This window comes from Cervus elaphus, chromosome 4, assembly GCF_910594005.1.
Source record: "Cervus elaphus chromosome 4, mCerEla1.1, whole genome shotgun sequence".
Lineage (NCBI taxonomy): Eukaryota > Metazoa > Chordata > Mammalia > Artiodactyla > Cervidae > Cervus > Cervus elaphus.
In genome coordinates, this window is record NC_057818.1 from 50,576,300 (window position 1) to 50,596,991 (window position 20,692).

Consider the following 20,692-nt stretch of genomic DNA (forward strand, 5'->3'; position numbering starts at 1 on the left):
GTTGTGAGAGCTGGACTGTAAAGAAGGCAGAGAGTCGAAGAACTGATGCCTTCAAACTATGGTGTTGGAGAAGACTCCTTTGAGTCCCTTGAACAGCAAGGAGATCAAACCAGTCAATCCTAAAGGAAACCAACCCTGAATATTCATTGGAAGGACTGATGCTGAAGCTAAAGCTTCAAAACTTTGGCCATCTGATGCAGAGCCAACTCATTAGAAAAGACCTTGATGCTGGGAAAGACTGAGGCAGGAGAAGCTGAAGCAGGGGATGAGATGGTTAGATAGCATCAGCGACTCAATGGACACGGGTTTGAGCAAACTCCAGGCGTGCTGCAGTCCCTGAGGTCACAAACAGTTGGACCCGACTTATGGATTGAACAACAACAACGTATATATAAGTATATATATATTGTGTGGGGGAGGATGGGTGGGTGCTGTGCTGCCTTAGTCTCTCAGTTGTGTCCGACTCTTTGCAACCCTTTGGACTGTAGCCCATCAGGCTCCTCTGTCCATGGGATTTCCCAGGCAAGACTACTGGAGTGTGTTGCCATGCCCTCTTCCAGGGGTTCTTCCCGACCCAGGGATCAAACCCAGGTCTCCCTCAGCTCTCCTTGCAGGCGGAATATTTACTGGCTGAGCCACCAGGGAAGCCCAAATATATATGTACACGTGTATTTTTTTTTTCTTTTTCAGATTCCTTTCCATTACAGGTTATTAAAAGATACTGAGCATAGTTGCCTGTGCTATACAGTAGGTCCTTGTTGGTTATGTATTTACACATTGTTAAAGGTCCCGTCCCCCCTCCTAGTTCATGGGGAAGATGTAAGATGCTGGAGGAAACCGGCTCAGACCCACCACACACGCCCGCACCAGAGCACACACACCCAGATTACAGTGAGGAAGGAGGCAGGAGCTGGGGAGGGAGGCGCGGGGTCGCCGCCAGGCACTGGGGTGTGGCCTCCAGGAGGCGGCCAAAGTCTCCGGCATGCAGGTTCCTCCCGTGGGTCCACGCCCTACCTGGGGCGCGGGGAGCGGTCTCCGCCACCTCGAACCTGGGGGACCTGGGAGACTACCGTTGGGGAGTGTGTGTCCCCGACACCAGGCGGCGGCGGTCGTCTGGGAGAAAGAAATCCGGCGGCGGGGAGAGAATCCCACCCGCACTCAACTGGAGAGTCTCCGGCCCCGCCTCTCTCGGCTGGATTCCAGCGGGGAAGGAGGGAGCCGCCCCGCACCCGCCCCCGACGGGCCAGGCCGCGTGGGGCGTCTGAGAACCGGAGAAGCCGCCAAACTGCAGAGATGGAGGCGGCGGGCACCTGGGCGCTGCTTCTGCTGCTGCTGCTGCTCCTGGTGGTGACGCTGGTGCTGCCTGCGACCCGGGCCCGAGGCCACCTGCCCCCGGGGCCCACGCCGCTGCCGCTGCTGGGCAACCTCCTGCAGCTCCGGCCGGGGGCGCTCTACTTGGGGCTCCTGCGGGTGAGCGGCCGCGCGGACGTCCCGGCTAGAGGAGAGGGGGTGGGAGGGGACCCCAAGACGGGAGACCACGCAGAGAGGCCCTCGGGTATCCTAGAGGATGCAGGCGAAGGGGCTATGGATGCCCCGGGATGGGGTGGGCGTAGGGGTCCCGGGCTGAGAGAGTTGAGGGAGTGATGGTGAGAAAGGAGGCTAGGGTGGGGATGGCGCTAGGAGAGGCAGAGAATCCTGGAGAGGGTGTGAGGGGTCGGAAGCAGGATCCAGAGTGGCAGGGGTCCCGGGTTAGAGAGACTGGGAAGATCCTAGCAAGGTTGGAGCGGGGTGCAGGGAACCGGAGCTGAGACAAGAGTCCTCAAGCAGAAGAGACCGTGGTGGCTTGTCCCACTGGGAGAGGTAGCGGGGAGATACAGGTGAGTCTCCTGCGGAGGGAGCAGAAAGTAAAAAGAAGGTGTCCCACCCCACCCCAGCCCACCCACCCCGCCCCTCACGCGGGGGAGTTGGAGGTGGAGGCCGAGGCTGGAGGATTCCAGGAATCTGTCTGCCCAGACTGAAGGGGATACGGGCCTGGGGGCGGGGTACGTGGAACTCAGCTAGGAGGGAGCCGGAAGCTCCTGGGAAGGAGAAAGGAGGGAGAGAAAGAAGGCTGAAGTGGCCCCAACCTTTTCAGGGTCGGGGCGGGGGGAAGTGAAGAAAGGCCAGAGGTTCCCCATTCTGGGGTCCTCCATACAAGGCAAGGCGGGTAGCGGTCTTGTTTGGAGAGAGATGGTGCTGGTGCTTGGTGATATCTGCCCCCAGAATTTGAGGATTTAGCAGTGACTCAAAGGGGTGGTTAGTTTTTTGGGGGAGGGCGGGGATTAAGGAAACCCACCGTTATCATCCCGTGCCCATTTTTGCCGCTATATGTCTGAATTGTGGGAGTGATGGTGGGTCTTGGGTCGTCCTGGCGTCAGAAGTTAGGGCTCTGCAGGGTAAGGGGATGGGGACCAGAGCATGTGTTGGGTGATGGAGTTGGAGAAGGAGAGCTTTTGGGGGCAGGGGGCTGGGGGCCTGGTACAAAACAAGAACTGAATCTCCCAAAGGGACTATTTCCATTTGCGGTGAGGCAGAAGCAGAAGGGGTCCTCCTAGGTGGTTCATCCAGAGACAAGGGGCCACGATGGAGACACATAGACTTTGAGAGGCAGCAGCCTGCCCCCCATCACTCACGCGTCTCGCTCCCTGCTCCCAGCTGAGTAAGAAGTACGGACCGGTGTTCACCGTGTACCTGGGACCCTGGCGGCGCGTGGTGGTCCTAGTCGGGCACGAGGCTGTGCAGGAGGCCCTGGGAGGCCAGGCTGAGGAGTTCAGCGGGCGGGGGATGGTGGCAACGCTGGACGGGACCTTCGATAGCCACGGTGAGTCACAAGGGGAGCTGGAGGCTGCTGGGTCCCTTCACTCAGAGCCTGCCACCATTTATTGGCCTGTGACCTGTGCATGGTTCAGGGTCTCTGGGCCTCTGTTTCCTCATTTGTAAAATGGGATGATAACAGTGCCTATTACCTAAAGGTACTGAAGGTTGCTCAAAATCAGCACTCATTAGTTATCTGGTTGTAATAGAGTTATTACTGCTCCAGGGGAAGCCGCAGGGTTGGGAGGAAAAGGGAGAGTGTTTGAGACACTGGGAGTTAGTGGGCAAACACTCAAAATGTACAAACGAGTCTCTGTGTTAAGATTGAAAGCAGGAGGCCAGTGCTGGGTGCTCCAGGGAACACGGCAGTAAATAAACAGCCTCAGCCCTGCTCTCCCAGAGCGCACAGGTCAGGAGACAGACCTGTCACCAGATAGTGACAGTCCAGACAGGTCAGGGCTGGCCTGCGGGAAGCCCTGGGACTGATGGAATTGGAGGAGGTGCCTGGCCCAGCCTGTCCAGGAGGTCTTCCTGAAAGATGGGGAGTCTGAGCTGAGACTCATAGGACTAGGGGAACGGTTTTCCAGGCAGAGCGACCAGCACCTACAAAAGCACAGGGGTAAGATAAGCAAGCATTCGTCGACTGACAACTTTTAATTACACCTGGCTGGGTACTGGGAACACAGCAGTAACAAATGTAATGACATGTTTTACTGTGGGAGTGATGAGCGGTGTGAGAAGACAATGGAGGGAGAGACTAGATTTCTAAAGCCAGGTGGCACCAGTGGTAAAGAACCCCCCTGCCAATACAGGAGACACCAGAGACTCAGGTTTGATTCCTGGGTTGGGAAGATGCCCTGGCGGAGGAAATGGCAACCCAGTATTCTTGCCTGGAAAATTTCATGGACAGAGGAGCCTGTAGGGCTACAGTCCATGGGGTTGCAAAAAGTCAAACATGACTGAGCATGCATGCACACTCCTGAAAGCAGGACAGAGGGGGCCTTTACTGGCCACAGGAGCAGAGGGAGTTGAGGGGAGAATGGAAGCAATCAGGGAAGGCTTCCTAGAGCAGGTGACATTTAAGCTGAGACCTCAAGGCTGAGTGGAGTTAGTTCAGTGAGGAGGAAGAGGTGAGTGGTCCAGGCAGAGGGAACAGCAGGGCCAGAGGCCGAGGGGACATGCTGACACCTTTGAGGAAGTGAGAAAAGGCATGAGGAACAAAGCTGGAGAAGTCTGCGGAGCCTGATCATGCAGAGCCTGAGTCAAGCCAGACTTTGGGTTTTCCTGGAAAAGAGTAGAGTCAGAGTTAGAAAGGTCCTCTGGTTCCTGTGTGGGAGTCCAGAGAGAGGCTTGGGCTGGACCAGGGCTGGGGCCATGGAGTGGGGGGCGTGGGGGGGGGGGAGTGATCGGGAGGGGAATGCAGGACTCTGGGCAGGGAATGGGATGCTCGGTGGCTGAACCAAGGAGAGATGATGAGGCCAGTGTGGGGCCCTAGTGGAGGGATGGGTGGGCAGGGGACATCCAGAAGGAGGCATCCAGGAGGCCACCGTGGGCTGGCATTCTACAAGTGGAAACAGCTCAGAACAGGGAATGTTCTGTCCAAAGCAAATCTTTTGGATAAAGAGGAAAACAGTGCAATTCCTTCCTCCTCCTTCCCTGTTTGGGGCATTGGGGCCTGGGACCCAATGCGTGCATGCATGTTAAGTCGCTTCAGTCATGTCCCACTTTTTGGAACGCTATAGACTGTAGCCCGCCAGGCTCCTCTGTCCTCTGTCCACGGGATTCTCCAGGAAAGAATACTGGAGTGAATTGCCATTTTCTTCTCCAGGGGATCTTCCCAACCCAGGGATCGAACCCGCCTCTCTTATATGTCCTGGATTAGCAGACAGGTTCTTTACCACTAGGGTCAGCTGAGAAGACCTACATAAATGTTAAGATGGATGGATAGAAGGGTGGGAGGGAGGGAGAAAGAGGAAGAGGAAGGAAGGATAAATGGGAGGGTGGGTGAATAGAGGAATAAAAAGATGGATAGACAGAAGAAAGGAAGACATCTTCATTCACCTTGGTGAATTATCCAGACACAAGGAGTCTGCATAATCCTCATTAATGATTCCCCAGGAGGTCAGCCTCTGACGCAAGGTTAGGCACTGATGGAGCACCTCCTGAGTCCTCCTGCCTGGACTAGGCTCTTATGGACTCAGGACAGGGCACCTCCCTGGGAGGAAGGGAGGAGTCCTGGGGATCGGGGGAAGGCTGGTCCCTCCTTGAGCCTAGCCGTCTGTGCAGGCGTGTTCTTCTCCAACGGGGAGCGATGGAGGCAGCTGAGGAAGTTCACCACACTGGCTCTGCGGGACCTGGGCATGGGGAAGCGAGAAGGCGAGGAGCTGATCCAGGCGGAGGCCCGATGTCTGGTGGAGGCGCTCCAGGGGACAAAAGGTCAGCAGGGTGGCCTGCCTACAGCAGGAACTTCTTCCCTCGGGGGCCAGGCTGGGGACTTTGTCTACTCCACCTCTGTCTTCCTCCACCTTCTGTCCGTCTTGCTGTCTCCCTGAGGGCCTGTGTCCCTGGTACTGTCACATCACTCTTTCTGCCTCTTCTTTTTCTCTGTGTGTGCTCAGTCGCTCAATCATGTCAGACTCTTTGTGACCCCATGGACTATAGCCCGGCAGACTCCTCCATCCATGGGATTCTCCAGGCAAGAATACTGGAGCAAGTTGCCATGTCCTCCTCTAATAGATCTTCCCGACCCAGGGATCAAACCCGCATCTCCTTCATCTCCCACCCTGGCAGGTGGATTCTTTCCCACTGGGCCACCTTTCTCTGTTTTTGTTATTCTCTCCTGTAAGTCTGTCTCTCTCTAACTCTCTCTCTCTTTTTCCCCCTGGCCAAGCCAAGCCGAGTGGCACGCGGGATCTAGTTCTCTGATCAGGGATTGAACCCTCGCCCCTGCAGTGAGAGTGCAGAATCTCAGCCACTGGACCCCCAGGGAAGACCCCAAGTCTAACTCCCTTTCCCAGTCTGTCTCTCTCAGCATCTCTCGCTGACTCTGTCTCCTTGTCTCTCTCTATCTCATTCTGCTGTCTCTGTCTCACTCTGGGCCTGTCTCTTCCCGGTGGTGGCGGGCCCCTCTTCCATCGCTGTGGACCAGCTCTGCCCGAGTCAGTTCCGCTCTGCCTGTCTCCATCACAGCCTCCCCGCTGCCCTCCCTTCCCAGGACGGCCATTTGACCCCTCCCTGCTGCTGGCCCAGGCCAGCTGCAACATCATCTGCTCCCTCGTCTTCGACCTCCGCCTCCCCTACGACAATGAGGAGTTCCAGGCCGTGGTCCAAGCGGCTGGCGGCATCGCCGTGGGGGTCAGCTCCCCGTGGGGCCAGGTAAGTGACTGGGACCCTTCTCCGGCCACCTTCCCCAAAGGCTCCTGCCCGCCTCTTCCAGGTAATCCCAGAGCGCCCTGTCCGCCTGCCCCTCTGCCCTGGTGCAGGGCCCCCGTGAAAATGGCTGTCGTTCTCCCCGCAGACCTACGAGATGTTCTCCCGGTTCCTACAGTGCCTCCCGGGCCCCCACACGCAGCTCCTCGGCCACTTGGGCACCGTGGCCGCCTTCGCCACCCAGCAGGTGCGGCAGCATGAGGGGAGCCTGGGCGCCTCAGGCCCCGCGCGCGATCTCGTGGACGCCTTCCTGCTGAAGATGGCAAAGGTGGGGAAGGTTAGGGTTGGGAGGGCCTCCTGGCCAACCCCCACCCGGGTGGTGTAGCTGGGATGCTCTGTCACCCTCCCTCTTTCTCTCTGCACGTCCCTCTGTGAATGCGGGTCTGAGTCCCTTGCATCTTCTCCTCCCTCCAGCCTCAGCCCCCTGCCCAGGCCTCAAGCCCCCTGACCCGCTGCTGTCAACCCTCATGGTCACTTCCCCTCACCTACACGGGACAGTTCCTATCAATTACGATGCTTTACTTACGAAACCTTGAAATAGTAAACTACACTAATAAAGTCCTCTTTATTAATTATGTGAGAACAACTAGCATATGGGAAAATTTGCATTACGATGACTCCTGTGGAAAGAACTACTTTTTAACTGTACACACTTTGCAAGCAGGGGAGATACCCAGAGCCACAGTCTTTGAATACATGCAGCCTTATGGACTGAGAGGAATTTTTTTCTTAATTCTGTGGCCCTACTTTTTTTTTTTTTTGGCCATGCCGCATGGTCTGTGGGATCTTAGTTCTTGACCGGGAATTGAACCCAGGCCCTCAGCAGTGAAAGTATGGAGCCCTAACCACTGAACTGCCAGGGAATTCCCATTTCTTTTCATTTTTTTAATTAAAAAGATTTAATTATATTTGAAATGAACAGATACTGCTGTATATAAAATGGATAAACAAGGACCTACTGTATAGTACAGGGAAGTATATTTAATGTCTTGTAATAACCTATAATGGAAGAGTTTGAAAAAGAATATATATAGTATGATTCAGTTATGTATAACTGAATCTCTATACATTCTGTATACAATCTGTATAACTCTGCTGTCTACTGGAAACATACATCAACTAGACTTCTGTAAAAAATTAAAATGTAAAAAATTTGGAAATTCTCTGGTGGTCCAGCTGTTGGGACTCCATGCTTTTGCTGCCAAGGGCCTGGGTTCACTTCCTGGTCAGGGAACTAGGAGCCCACAAACCGTGTGGCATGGTTAAAAAAAAAAATGAAGTGTACAGTTTAGTAGTGTTCGATATTATGTCATCACCACCCATCACCAAAACTCTTTTCAACCAGTAAAACTGAAATTCTGTACTCATTAAAAGACAGCTCCCCCTTCTTCCCTCCCACAGCCCCCAGCCCCCAGCCACCCCCTTCTACATTTTGTCTCTATGAATTTGACTACTCTAGGCACCTCGTGTGTGTGTGTTAGTAGCTAAGTTGTGTCCGACTCCTGACCCCATGGACTATAGCCTGCAGGGCTCCTCTGTCCATGCAGTTCTCCAGGCAGAAATACTGGAGTGGGTAGCCATTCCCTTCTCCAGGGGGTCTTCCTGACCCAGAGATTGAACCCAGGTCTCCCACATTGCAGGCGGATGCTTCACCATCTGAGCCACCAGTATTTGTCCTTTTGTGGCTTATCTCACTTAGCATAATGTCCTCAGGATTCATTATTGCTGTACCTCATGACAAGATTTCCCTCCTTATTAAGGCTGAATTGTATGAATATAGCACATTTTCTTTATCCATTCATCCATCAGTGGACACTTGGATTACTTCCACCTTTTGGCTAGTGTGAATAATGCTGTGATGAACATGGGTGTACAAATGTCCTTCGAGATCCTGCTTTCTATTTTTTTTCTTGCTTTCTGCTCTTTTCAATAAATCCCCAGAAGTGGAATTGCTAGATCACACGGTAATTCTGTTTGTAGCTTTTGAGGTACAGCAGTCCATACCGTTTACCATCATAGCTGCACCCTGCTTTTTTTTTTTTCCGGCTACACTTGGTCTTCATTGCTGCACTTGAGCTTTCTCTAGTTGCGGTGTGCAGGGGCTACTTTTCTTTGCGGAACACGGGCTTCTCACTGCGGTGGCTTCTCTTGTTGCAGAGCATGGGCTTTAGGAGTGTGGCCTCAGGAGTTGTTGCAAACAGACTGAGTTGCTCTGAGCATGTGGGATCTTCCCAGACCAGGGATCAAACCCGTGTCCGCTGCGTTGACAGTCAGATTCTTAACCACTGGGCCACCAGGGAAGTCCCAACTGCACCTTTTCATATGTTCCCTTGGTGATGGGGGTTCCAGTTTCTCCACATCCTCATCAGCACTTGTCATTTTCTGTTTGGGTTTTTTTTTTATCGTAGCCACTCTTTCATTTTTAAACCATTTCAAGCCAACAGAACTAATGTCAAGACCCGACCTGCCCATACATTTTGTTTAAACTCCCTGACAAAGCTTTCAACTTGCTGCACTGTACCCTGAACGTGGCTCTGCTGGGTCTCTACTGCCTGCAGCCTGTGTCGTCTGAGTTCTTCTGCTTGGTTTCTCCCAGGAGAAGCAAGACCCAAACACAGAATTCACCGACGAGAACCTGCTGATGACAGTCGTGTATATGCTGTTTGCCGGGACAGTGACCGTCAGCACCACGATCCGATACACCCTGCTGCTCCTGCTGAAATACCCTCAGGTCCAAGGTAGGAGCCTTCTCCACCAGCCGGGCCCTGGGAACAGGAGGGAGGGCTCGAGAAGAAGAATGTTCAAGAGAGTGGGCAGTCTGAGCCAGGGCATGGAGATGAGAATGAGCCCAGACATCCAGGGTGTCTGAAGAGCGGGAAGTTTGGGGACCGCTGGCTGCAGCTTGAGGCACAGTGAAGTGAGAAAGGAGGCAGGAGATGTCTCCGGCCTTGCTCCCTTGGTGGTACACTGTATGCCTAACCCTGAGCAATGGGGAGCCATGGAGGGCTGTTGAGCAGGGAAAGGCAAGGTTAAATTAGCATTTTGGAAAAATGTTTTGGTGTGTCATGAAGAAGTAAGTTGTAGAGTGTGAAAGAGGATGCCAGGAGGACAGGGTGGAGCCAGGGCAGGGACCTGGGTGGGAGAGAACAGGGCTGGGCCAGGCTGTGAGGAGGGAAGAGCGGGCCTGGTAGGCAGGTGGTAGAGGATGACAAGGGAGGGAGGCGTCCGGGGACAGGCCCCTGGCTCTGGCCAGGGGATGGGGGAGCCGCGAGGCCACCCTGAGATGGAGGCAGAAGGATGAGGAGCTATTTCAGGGGAGACGCTGAGGCCGTGTATGCATGCTCAATTGCTCAGTCGTGCCCAGCTCTTTGCAGACTAGCCCGCCAGGCTCCTCTGTCCATGGAATTTCCCAGGCAAGAATACCGGAGCAGGTTGCCATTTCTTCTTCCAGGGGATCTTCCCAACACAGGGGCCGAACTTGAGTCTCCTACATTGGCAGGCGGGTTCTTTACTGCCGAGCCACTGGGGAAGCCCCATCTGGAGACAGTTTGAGAGTGAGGAGCCTGGGACCACCACGGGGAGGCATCCAACCTGGGTCAGAACTGGAGATAAAAAACAAACCGGGGTTATCAGAGCACAGGCAAGACCTGAAGCTGTGTTGGTGAGGGAAGGCTGGGAATGTGCCCCAAGGCACTGCAGGGTCATTTCAGGGTCAGGCCACTCCATCAAATGCCATCGAGCCAGTGGGATGGGATGACAGGGAAGCTGGAACCTGGTGGCCTTGGTGGAATGGAGTCAGCTGCGATTTCAGCTCACCAGGCCTCAGTGTCCTTATCTGGGAAATGGCTCTGCCACCACCACAGGATTGCTGCAGGAACTGGAAGGAGAGAGACCTGATGCCCAGCACACAGGACAGAGGACTCTTCCTCCCTGCCCGCCAGCCTCACCCCTAACCATAGCTGATCAAACAGATGGGAGTTCCCTGGCGGTCCAGTGGTTAGGATGCCATGCTTTCACATGCTTTCAATCCCTGGTCAGGAAACTGAGATTCGGGCAGCACAGCTAAATAAATAAATAAATGTTTTAAAAAGAAGAAAAAGGTGAGACGTCCAAGGGGAGACCACAGGACCCCGACCAGCCTTTGACCTCCAACTCTCCTCTTCTTGCGTGCAGAGCGCGTGCAGGAGGAGCTGATGCGAGAGCTGGGGGCCAGCCAGGGGCCAAGCCTGGGGGACCGAGCCCGCCTCCCCTACACGGATGCAGTTCTGCATGAGGCGCAGCGGCTGCTGGCACTGGTACCCATGGGAATACCCCGAGCCCTCACCAAGACCACCCGCTTCCGGGGGTACACCCTGCCGCAGGTAGGTTTTCCGGTCAGCCAGACCCAGCGGCTGTCTCTCCTCTGAGCCTTGGGTCCCTTCCTGTCTTTGTCTCTGGATCTTGGTCTGTTTTTCTGTGTCTTCATCTTCCTCCTCTTTCTCTCTCCTCTCTGGGTGACATCTTCCTCTCTTTTTCTGTCCTTGTCTCTGCCCCTCTGTTTCCTTCTGTGTACATTTGCTCTTGCATTTTGACGCTGTCTCTGAGCCTGCTTGCCCATGTGTCCAGTGGATCCTAATTCTTTGCTGTTGGTCGAGTCTGACTTTGCGACCCCACAAACTGCAGCGCACCAGGCTCCTCTGTGCCCCGCTATTCTGCCTCCTTCCAGTTGTGGCTGAGACAATCAGATAAGGTGACAGACAGGGAAGCAAGTTGAGAATTGAGGGCCAACGGAGGCCTCTCCCTTCCACACCCCCCCCCCCATTCCCCTCCTCCCTGCAAACGCAATCAGGCTCTCCTTCCCTCCACACCTACACACTCAGTTCCTGCCCCTTCATTCGAGAGCAACTCACAGCTAGCACCACCAGGGGGCGACATCTCCCTGGAAACCGTAAGTGCCTTTCTGGCAAGTTGCTCCTTGAGTTGGTTGTAGAATCCAACTCAAAGCAGTTAGAATCCAGTCCTGCTGTTTTCTAGCTGAGACCTGGAGCAAATCACTTCGCCCTCTGAACCTCCATCTACTTCTCTACTAAATCGGAAACAATAATATTATCAATTTGAAATTGTAAGGAATCTGTGAAATGAGGCTTGTGAAACACCAAATGAGGGACTTTCCCAGTGGTCCAGTGGTTAAGGCCCCTAAACTTCCAATGCAGGGGGCACAGGTTCAATCCCTGGTAGGGGAAGTAAGGTCCCACATGCCACGTGGCATGGCCAAAAAGAAAAACACCGGAACACCAAATGAGCTGTGCAAGAAGTGGGGCTCCTACGTACCCCACAGCAGCAACTGTTGCTAAAGCAATGACCATTGCCCAACTACAACAACTACGATAATGGCAACAGCATTTACAGGCATCAGTGATCAAGGACCTGCTTTGTGCCAGACATTATTCTAAATGCTTTGCACATATTACCTTATTATATTTGCACATATGTCATTATTTAACCTTCAGAGCAACAGTATAGCTTTATCATGCTCACTTTACAGATGAGGAAACAGCCTTGAGAGGTTAGATTTGCCAAGCTCACCCAGCCTATGAGCAATATGGGTAGGATTTAAGCCCAAAGCCTATGCTTTAACCATTGCTATCTGTCTTTCTCTTCTTTTTTTTTTACCTCTTTTTTGAACAGCGATAGTATGACCTTCTCCTCAGTGCTCACTCAACCTTCCCAATTCAGAGTCCCATTAGTGAGTGTCCCTAATAAAGGAGGTCCCTCACCCCCTCCTCAAATTCCCGACCTTCATTCACCCTCCACCATAGTCTTGGGAACATGGGAACTCTGATCTCAGTAAAGGGGCTGCCCCTCTCCCCAAACCCGAGTAGGGGAAGCCTTCATGGACAGCCCTCACCCACCCACCCTTCACCTCCAGAAGACCACAGAGGCAGAAAGCTGGACTCTGAGCTAAGTGGCTTAGGACAGCCACAGCTTAATCACAGCGTACCCTCAAGGTATAATAACAAATGTGAAAATAATAAGCTCTGCTATTGCCATGTCCAGATGTTGCCTCAAGCAAGTTGCTTAAGATCTCTGAGCCTTTGTTTTCCCATATTTTTTTTTTTTTTTGGCTGCGCAACTTGCAACTATTAATAGTTCCCTGACTAAGGGTCGAACCCACACCCCCTGCAGTTGAAGCACAGAGTCCTAACCATTGAACTGCCAGGGAAGTCCCCCATCTTTAAAATGGAGATCATATTAATAACTGTTCCCTGGACTTGTTAAATGAAGAAGGAAATGACAACCCTCTCCAGTACTCTTGCCGGGAAAATCCCATGGACAGAGGAGCCTGGCGGGCTATGGTCCATGGGGTTGCAAAGAGTCAGATACGAGCACTCACACACACCTGCAGACTTGTTAAAAAGATTTAGTGAGTTTGTGTATCTTTGTAAGTATAATATGTGTATGTAGTATATATGAGGTAATATATGTAATACTAAATAAGATGCCTGATCCGTAAAAATACTCAGCAAACATGATGCCGCTATGTTTTGTGGGTCAGTTTCCCCAACACTCCAGACTGCTGCGCTCTGCCCTCAGGAACTGAAAACCTGAGGGGTGAGGGATATTTGTAGTTTGGGGTGTTTTTTATATTTTTTTATGTCCCCACTGTTTTCCAAGAGCTTAGGGGCCAGAATTTTGGAGGGAGGGTGGGGCTGGGGGGCGCTGTGCTGGGTCTTTGTTCCGGCACATAGGCTTCTCCAGCCGTGCACAGGCTTAGTTGCCCCTCGGCATGCGGGATCTTCGTTCCCCAACAAGTGTCCCCTGCGTTGGAAGGCAGATTCTTAGCCACTGGGCCACCAGGGGAGTCTGGATATTTGTAGCTTTGTTATGATCTCTCCTGGTGGCTCAGATGGTAAAGAATCTGCCTGCAGTGTGGGAGATCCCTGGGTCAGGAAGATTGGATCCCAGGTTCGATCCCTGGGTCAGGAAGACTCCCTTGGAGTAGGAAACGGCAACCCACTCCAGTATTCTTTTTTTTTTTTTTTTTAATTTTTATTAGTTGGAGGCTAATTACTTTACAACATTGTAGTGGTTTTTGCCATACATTGACATGAATCAGCCATGGATTTACACGTATTCCCCATCCCGATCCCCCCTCCCACCTCCCTCTCCACCCGATCCCTCTGGGTCTTCTCCGTGCACCAGCCCCAAGCACTTGTCTCATGCATCCCACCTGGGCTGGTGATCTGTTTCACCCTTGATAATATACATGTTTCTATGCTGTTCTCTTGAAACATCCCACCCTCACCTTCTCCCACAGAGTCCAAAAGTCTGTTCTGTACATCTGTGTCTCTTTTTCTGTCCTGCATATAGGGTTATCGTTACCATCTTTCTAAATTCCATATATATGCATTAGTATACTGTATTGGTTTTTATCTTTCTGGCTCATTTCACTCTGTATAATGGGCTCCAGTTTCATCCATCTTATTAGAACTGATTCAAATGAATTCTTTTTAATGGCTGAGTAATATTCCATGGTGTATATGTACCACAGCTTCCTTATCCATTTGTCTGGCATCTAGGTTGCTTCCATGTCCTGGCTATTATAAACAGTGCTGCGATGAACACTGGGGTGCACGTGTCTCTTTCAGATCTGGTTTCCTCGGTGTGTATGCCCAGAAGTGGGATTGCTGGGTCATATGGCAGTTCTAATTCCAGTTTTTTAAGAAATCTCCACACTGTTCTCCATAGCGGCTGTACTAGTTTGCATTCCCACCAACAGTGTAAGAGGGTTCCCTTTTCTCCACACCCTCTCCAGCATTTATTGCTTGTAGACTTTTGGATAGCAGCCATCCTGACTGGCACGTAGTGGTACCTCATTGTGGTTTTGATTTGCATTTCTCTGATAATGCCACTCCAGTATTCTTGCCTGGAGAATTCCATGGCCGGAAGAGCCTGGCGGGCTCCAGTCTATGGAATCCCAAAGAGTGGGACACGACTGAGCGACTATCACCACCACCACAGGGCACAGAGGTCTTCCCCCTTCTTGGCTCCATCCTGCATGACCCAGTGGTCTTCGAAGAGCCCGAGGAGTTCAACCCAGGCCGATTCCTGGACGCGGACGGGAAGTTCAAGAAGCACGAGGCGTTCCTGCCCTTCTCCTTAGGTATCTTTGGGGCCGCCCCTGCCCACTCACCGGTCCCCGTGTGCCTGGCGGGGAGGACAGCTGGCCCAGCGCCGCTTCTCTCTTCCGTCCAGGTAAGCGCGTCTGCCTCGGGGAGGGCCTGGCTCGGACCGAACTCTTCCTCCTGTTCACCGCCATCCTGCAGGCCTTCTCGCTGGAGGGCCCGTGCCCGCCAGGCACCCTGAGCCTCCAGCCGGCCATCAGTGGCCTTTTCAACATCCCCCAAGCCTTCCAGCTGCAATTCCGGCCCCGCTGACCCGCTGTGTGGACCGGATGACAGAGGGAGCCGTGGGAGGGTGGCAGCCTCGACGGCGGGCATGGACCCGGCTGCGTCTCCAGAGCCACGCGTCTACACCACAGGCAGCCTCATTCACGCCCGAGTAGGTGTGTATTCGCACACGTATATTCAGCCTCCACATCCGCAGGGTCATCAGCCCACACAACTACGCACCCAGACACACCCACGAGAACCACAAGGCAACTAAGCCACACTGCTTTCTATAGACAGAAATTCAGTCCGTCTGAAATCACGACCACGAACCCAGATAACCCACCAAGTTAACACACGGCACAACCACCCTGGACTCACAGCCCACACGTGGGCATTCAGCTGCTGCCTTCACAACTCATGGCAATGGCCACAGTGTTTGTGGCCCATGTGCCCTCTGAATGCATCAGATTTACCGGTGCCACTGTCTCTGGGAGCCTGGAGCAGAGACCCCAGGCTAGGTCATGTCACCACACACATGTCCTCAGTGAGGTATGTCCCTCGGTGACCCTACCACTATCCAGGCATAAGACTGTCACCATCCCCAGGCCCCCAACCATGGAACCACACAGCCAACCCACGTGTGTGTGACACCAGCGGAACTGCTGGATATCTCCCCGTTAAGACACAACACAGCCTCCGGGGCCCCAGTTGCGGCCTCCTCTGCCCCTTCAGCCCTCAAGGGCATCCCCTTTGCAGGTACCCTGATCCTCAAATGCTCCCAAATACAGACACACCCCAGTGTGCAGTTGTGCGCACAAACCTGGGGACCAGGTAAACTTGGACACACGTGGACCCCCAGGCCAGGGTAGCACACGTGTGCACGCGCCAGCTTACATCAGGGATCGAACCCTGTCTCTTGTCTCCGGCATGGACAGGCAGGCTTTTTGCCACTGAGCCTCCAAGGCAGCCCTAGCCTCTCCAGCTCCCCCACCCCCCTCAGCACACACATTGACCCACCGCCCCGACTCTGCGTCACAGTCCCAGCTAGACCCTGTGGAAAGAGCCAGATTCCAGTTCCCCGTGTCGGGGAAGAGGCCAGGTCTGACATCCTTGCCACTTGGAAGGTCCCCGTTTTGCAATAAAAGTTTGTTTCTGGCCCCGGGGCAGGGCCTAGTCTGAGTGTGACAGTGTCCATCATTGTGAGTAAGGGGTGGGGATGGGGGTCCGCCCCTCCCTCGAGGCTAGGCGGGAGCTGAAAAACGCGGCCCCCGCCTACCCTGGCTGTTGACATCAGTAGCAGATGTGGAGGTGGTGGGGGAGGGGAGCTGTCCCAGGCCTCACTTCCGGTGGGGCTGGTGGGGGGAGGGGCAGGGCTGCAGGCCTGGGGGCGGGCTTGGGGCGGTGGGGGGACCTCAGTTTGGGACAGCCCGAAGGTGACCGCCCACCATCCTGGGCACCCTCCCAAACTGAAAGCAGATGCTGAAACACAAACCCTACCCTTCACTCTGGCCTCTCCTGCCACCGTTTCCCTCCCTTCACAAGGGAGCCAGAAGCATCTTTTTATTTGTCAACTATCTAGTAAGGAAGTTTTCAAATATACAATAGTAGAGAGAATAGGACAGTGGGCCCATGACCCGGCCTCATTCGATAAGCCATCAACTTCCTGCTAGTTTTATTTCATCAGCTGTTCTCTTACGATGATTTTAAAGCCAATCTCAGAAAATAATTGAATACACATTCCTAATAGGAAAAGACATTCCCCCTGCCAACATTTTTTTTTTTCCATTTCTTATTTTCTTTTATAAAGTCAATATGTTGAACCTGATGATTTTTTTCCTTTTAAAATATTCATTTATTTATACATTTATGGCTGTGTTGGGTCTTAATTTTGGCACACCAGTTCTTCATTGCAGTACGCGGGCTTCTCTCTAGTCGTGGCTCACAGGCTCAGTAGTTAAGCCTACTTGCCCCATTGCGGGCTTAGTTGCCCCGTGGCATGTAGGATCTTATTTCCCTGACCAGGGATCGAACCCAGGTGCCCTGTATTGCAAGTCAGATTCTTAACCACTGGGCCACCAGGAAAGTCCCCTGTCTCCTGCAACATTTTATTATGACGATTTTCAAACATGCAGCAAAGTTGAAGGGATTGTTCGGAAACATCCATGGGATACCACCTACATTTTCCCACCTTAGTTGCCCTGCTTCATCAGTACACTTCTATCCACCTGCCCATCCAACTCTTTTTTTTTTTTTTTAAGGCATTTTAAAACAAATTGCAGAGACTTCCCTGGCAGTCCAATGGTTAGGACTCCACCCTTCCACTGCTGGTGGGGTGAGATGGGGAGAACAGGTTCAGTCCCTGGTCAGGATACTAAGATTCTACATGCCATTCGGCACAGCCAAAAACAGACAAAAGATTGCACATATAGGCCTCTGAAAGCTTCAGCAATGCATAGATCATTGGCTGAAGTTTTGTTTTTAATTTTCCATGATGTCATCACTTTATTTTTTGGCTTAAGTTCTACAGAGGTAGCACAGAACAGTGATATGATAGAAAATAGAAAGATGAGACTGGGATCACATCTTAACTTTGCCACTTTCTAGTTGATGACGCCTTCACTGAGGGCTGAGCATCTAAAAGACAAGCAATTTAACGTGCTCCCAGTGTAGGGGGCACAAGTTTGATCCCTGGCCAGGGAGCTAAGATCTCACATTCCGCGTGGCATAGCCAAAGAAATAATTTAAAAAGAAAACAATAAAAGACTTACCTAATTTAAAAGAAGGGATATGAAAAACTCTGGAACTTAACAGGCACCAATATATATGATGTTCTTGGATTTATTATTATTGCTACTTTTTATGTCCTGGACAGAAGAGCCTGGTGGACCACAGTCCATGGAGTCACAAAGAGTTGGACACGACTTATCAGCTGAACACTTACCCACTTTTTATGTCAGTAGGATATGAAAAGGAATGAATGAGGTTTGAGGTTTGCTTTTTTATTTAAATTAAGGCAGTGGGGATGTCCCTGATGGTCTAGTGACTAAGACTCCGTGCTCCCAATTCAAGGGGCACAGGGGGCTAAGTTCCCACATGCCATAAGGTGCCACCTAATTAATTAATTAAGGCAACAACTAGCTTTCCTTTGCACTCAAAATTCACATTGAGGGAAATTTGGAACCAGAAATACCAGCAAACTCATTTATTTAAGGAAGGATGGACCCTGAACTGCATTAATATAAAAGTGGACAGAATAGGATGATTGCAGTAGCAAGCAAAGAATAACATAAACTCAGAATTGCTTAACAATAATTATCGACCCCAAAGTAAAAGTAGTTGCAGTTAGTGTGGTCTTCAGTTTGTTTGGGGGGGAGCGGGTAAAATATATCCATTTATCATTTTCACCACTTGTAAGTGTATTAAATAGCTTCACAATCTATAACCATCACACTGTCTATACACAAAACTTTCATTATCCCCAACAAAGGCTCCTAACTTATTAAAACAACTACCCCTTTAAAATCTATTCTTTTTTTTTTTTTTTTTTAGTCACATGGCTCTCAGGATCTTAGTTCCCCAGCTGAACCCATGCCCTCAGCACTGAAAGCTTGGAGGCCTAACAACTCGACCGCCAGGGAATTCCCTAAAATCCACTTTTTAAAAGTCACAGCTATGGGGTTTCCCTGGTGGCTCAGTGGTAAAGAATCCACCTGCCAATGCAGGAAGCATGGGTTCGATCCCCGATCCAGGAGGATCCCACACGCCGCCGCAGAGCAGCTGAGCCCGCGCCCCACGCCTCTGAGCCTGCGCTCTAGAGCTGGGGAGCCCCAGCTCCTGAAGCCCGAGTTCCCCAGAGACTGTGCTCCACAGCAAGGGAGGCCACTGCAAGGAGAAGTCTGAGCCCGAAAACTAGAGAGTCCAGCCCCTGCTCACCAAAACTAGAGACAACACAGCACAAAGACCCAGCACAGCCAAAAACAAACAAAATTATTTAAACAAAGTCACAACCATGATCCACATTTTCACGCCTATCACAGTTAGCTCTTTTGCAGTGTTAGTGTTCCTCTTTCCCCGAAGGTTCCAGAAATGTACTTTGTGGTCGTATTGACTCCAATCAGCACTCAAAGGCTCACCACGCAGTGCCTTCATTTGGATGCTGTATTCAGTCGCTCAGTCAGGTCCAACTCTGCAACCCCATGGACAGTATTCCACCAGGCTCCTCTATCCGTGGGATTTCCCAGGCAAGAATACTGGAGTGGGTTGCCATTTCCTTCTCCAGCGGATCTTCCCGACCCAGGGATCGAACCCACGTCTCCTGCATTGGCAGGTGGGTTCTTTACCACTGCTCCACCAGGGAAATCTTCTAAGCTGTAATCATTCCCCAATCTTTTGAATGCTACTTATTTTTTTTTTAATTTTTATTGAAATATAGTTGATTTACAATGTTGTATTAGTTTCAGATGTACAGTACAGTGATTCACTTAAACATCTACATAATTATATAATTCTTTTTTATATTCCCTTCTATTATAGGTTATTATAATGTATTGAGTATAGTTCCCTGTGCTATATGGTAGATGCTTGCTTGTTATCTATTTTATATATAGCTGGGTGTATATTTTAATACCAGATTGCTAATTTATCCCTTCACCTTTTCCCCTCTGGTAATGCCACTAATTTCTTGAAGAAACTGGGTCACATCCCGCATTTGGCTGATGGCTTCTTGGGGGTGCTACTCAAGAAGATGTCTTTCAATTGCCAGCAATTCCCTGTAAACTGGGAGTTAGATCAGATGTGGGCTTATTCTGGCAAGAGCTCCTCTCTAGGGAGTGCTGGGTCCCTTGCCAGCGTCAATAATAAATTGTCCCATGTAGTGTGTCCAGGTCCTGTTGCCCCTGTTAGAAAGTTTCCCATCAGCCTTTCACTTACTTGTCTCAGTAAAGGGATATTTATTTATTTACAGCTGTGTTGGGTCTTCATTCCTGCAAGGGCTGCTTTCCATTTGCTGTGCATGGGCCTGTCATCGAAGTGGCTTCTAGAACACAGGCTCAATAGTTGTGGCGTCCACAGGCTGAGTTGCTCTGCAGCATGTGGGATTTTCCCAGACCAGGGATCACACCTGTGTCCCCTGCATTGGTAGGCGGATTCTTTACCACCTGAGCCACCAGGGAAGCCCGAGATCTTTGAAAACCAAATCAAATCAGGTCACTCCCCTGATCGAACGCTTGTGCACTGTTGGTAGGAATGTAAACTGGTGCAGCCACTATGGAAAACAGCTTGGAGGCTCCTCAAAAACTTAAAAATAAAATTGTTATATAGGATCCAGCCATCCCACTTCTTGGTATATATCCAAAGGAAACAAAATCAGTGTCTCAAGAGATAGCTGCACCCTTGTGTCCATGGTAGCATTATTCACCACAGCCAAGACACAGAAACAAATCTGTGTCAGCAGATGAGTGGATAAAGAAAATGTGACATAGGAACATCCCTTGTGGTCCAGTGGTTAAGACTCTGCGCTTTCACTGAGAGGGCAAGGGTTCAATCCCTAGTCAAGGAAGTTTCACATACTGTGATGCAGCCAAAAAGAAAAGAAAAGGAAAGGGAAAGTGACATAGATACGTAGCAGAATATTGTTCAGCCATAAGAAAGAAGGAAATCCTGCCATTTCTGACAAACGTGGGTGGACCTTGTAGACATTATCTGAGTGAAATTAAGTCAGACAAACTGTAGTATGATCACTTATATGGGGAATCTTAAAAAAACTGAAAAATCACAAAACAGAGAGGGATATAGTGTACTAGGTGCCTGGTAATCATGGTTAATAATACTGTATTATCCATATGATGGTTGCTAAGAGAATAGATTATTTTAAAATTACTTATTTATTTAAATGGGGCATGTGGGATCTTTAGATACAGCATGTGACCAGGGATTGAAACCCCCTCCACACACACAATTGGCAGCATGGAGTCCTAGCCACTGAACCACCAGGGAAGTCCCGAGAGGAGATTTATTTTATTTATTTATTTTTTCTGCTG

The 20,692-nt window shown here is 51.3% G+C and overlaps 1 protein-coding gene across 1 annotated transcript; it reads left to right on the plus strand.

Annotated features, from left to right (window-relative positions):
• The first annotated feature begins 1,008 nt into the window (after nt 1-1,008).
• Nucleotides 1,009-15,833, plus strand: LOC122692059 (cytochrome P450 2S1). Its single transcript, XM_043899241.1, has 9 exons — nt 1,009-1,470; nt 2,695-2,860; nt 5,140-5,289; nt 6,068-6,228; nt 6,371-6,550; nt 8,879-9,020; nt 10,456-10,643; nt 14,284-14,425; nt 14,518-15,833. Exons 1-9 carry the CDS (start codon nt 1,294-1,296, stop codon nt 14,697-14,699), a joined length of 1,488 nt encoding a protein of 495 aa, XP_043755176.1. The 5' UTR covers nt 1,009-1,293; the 3' UTR covers nt 14,700-15,833.
• Nucleotides 15,834-20,692: the final 4,859 nt, after the last annotated feature.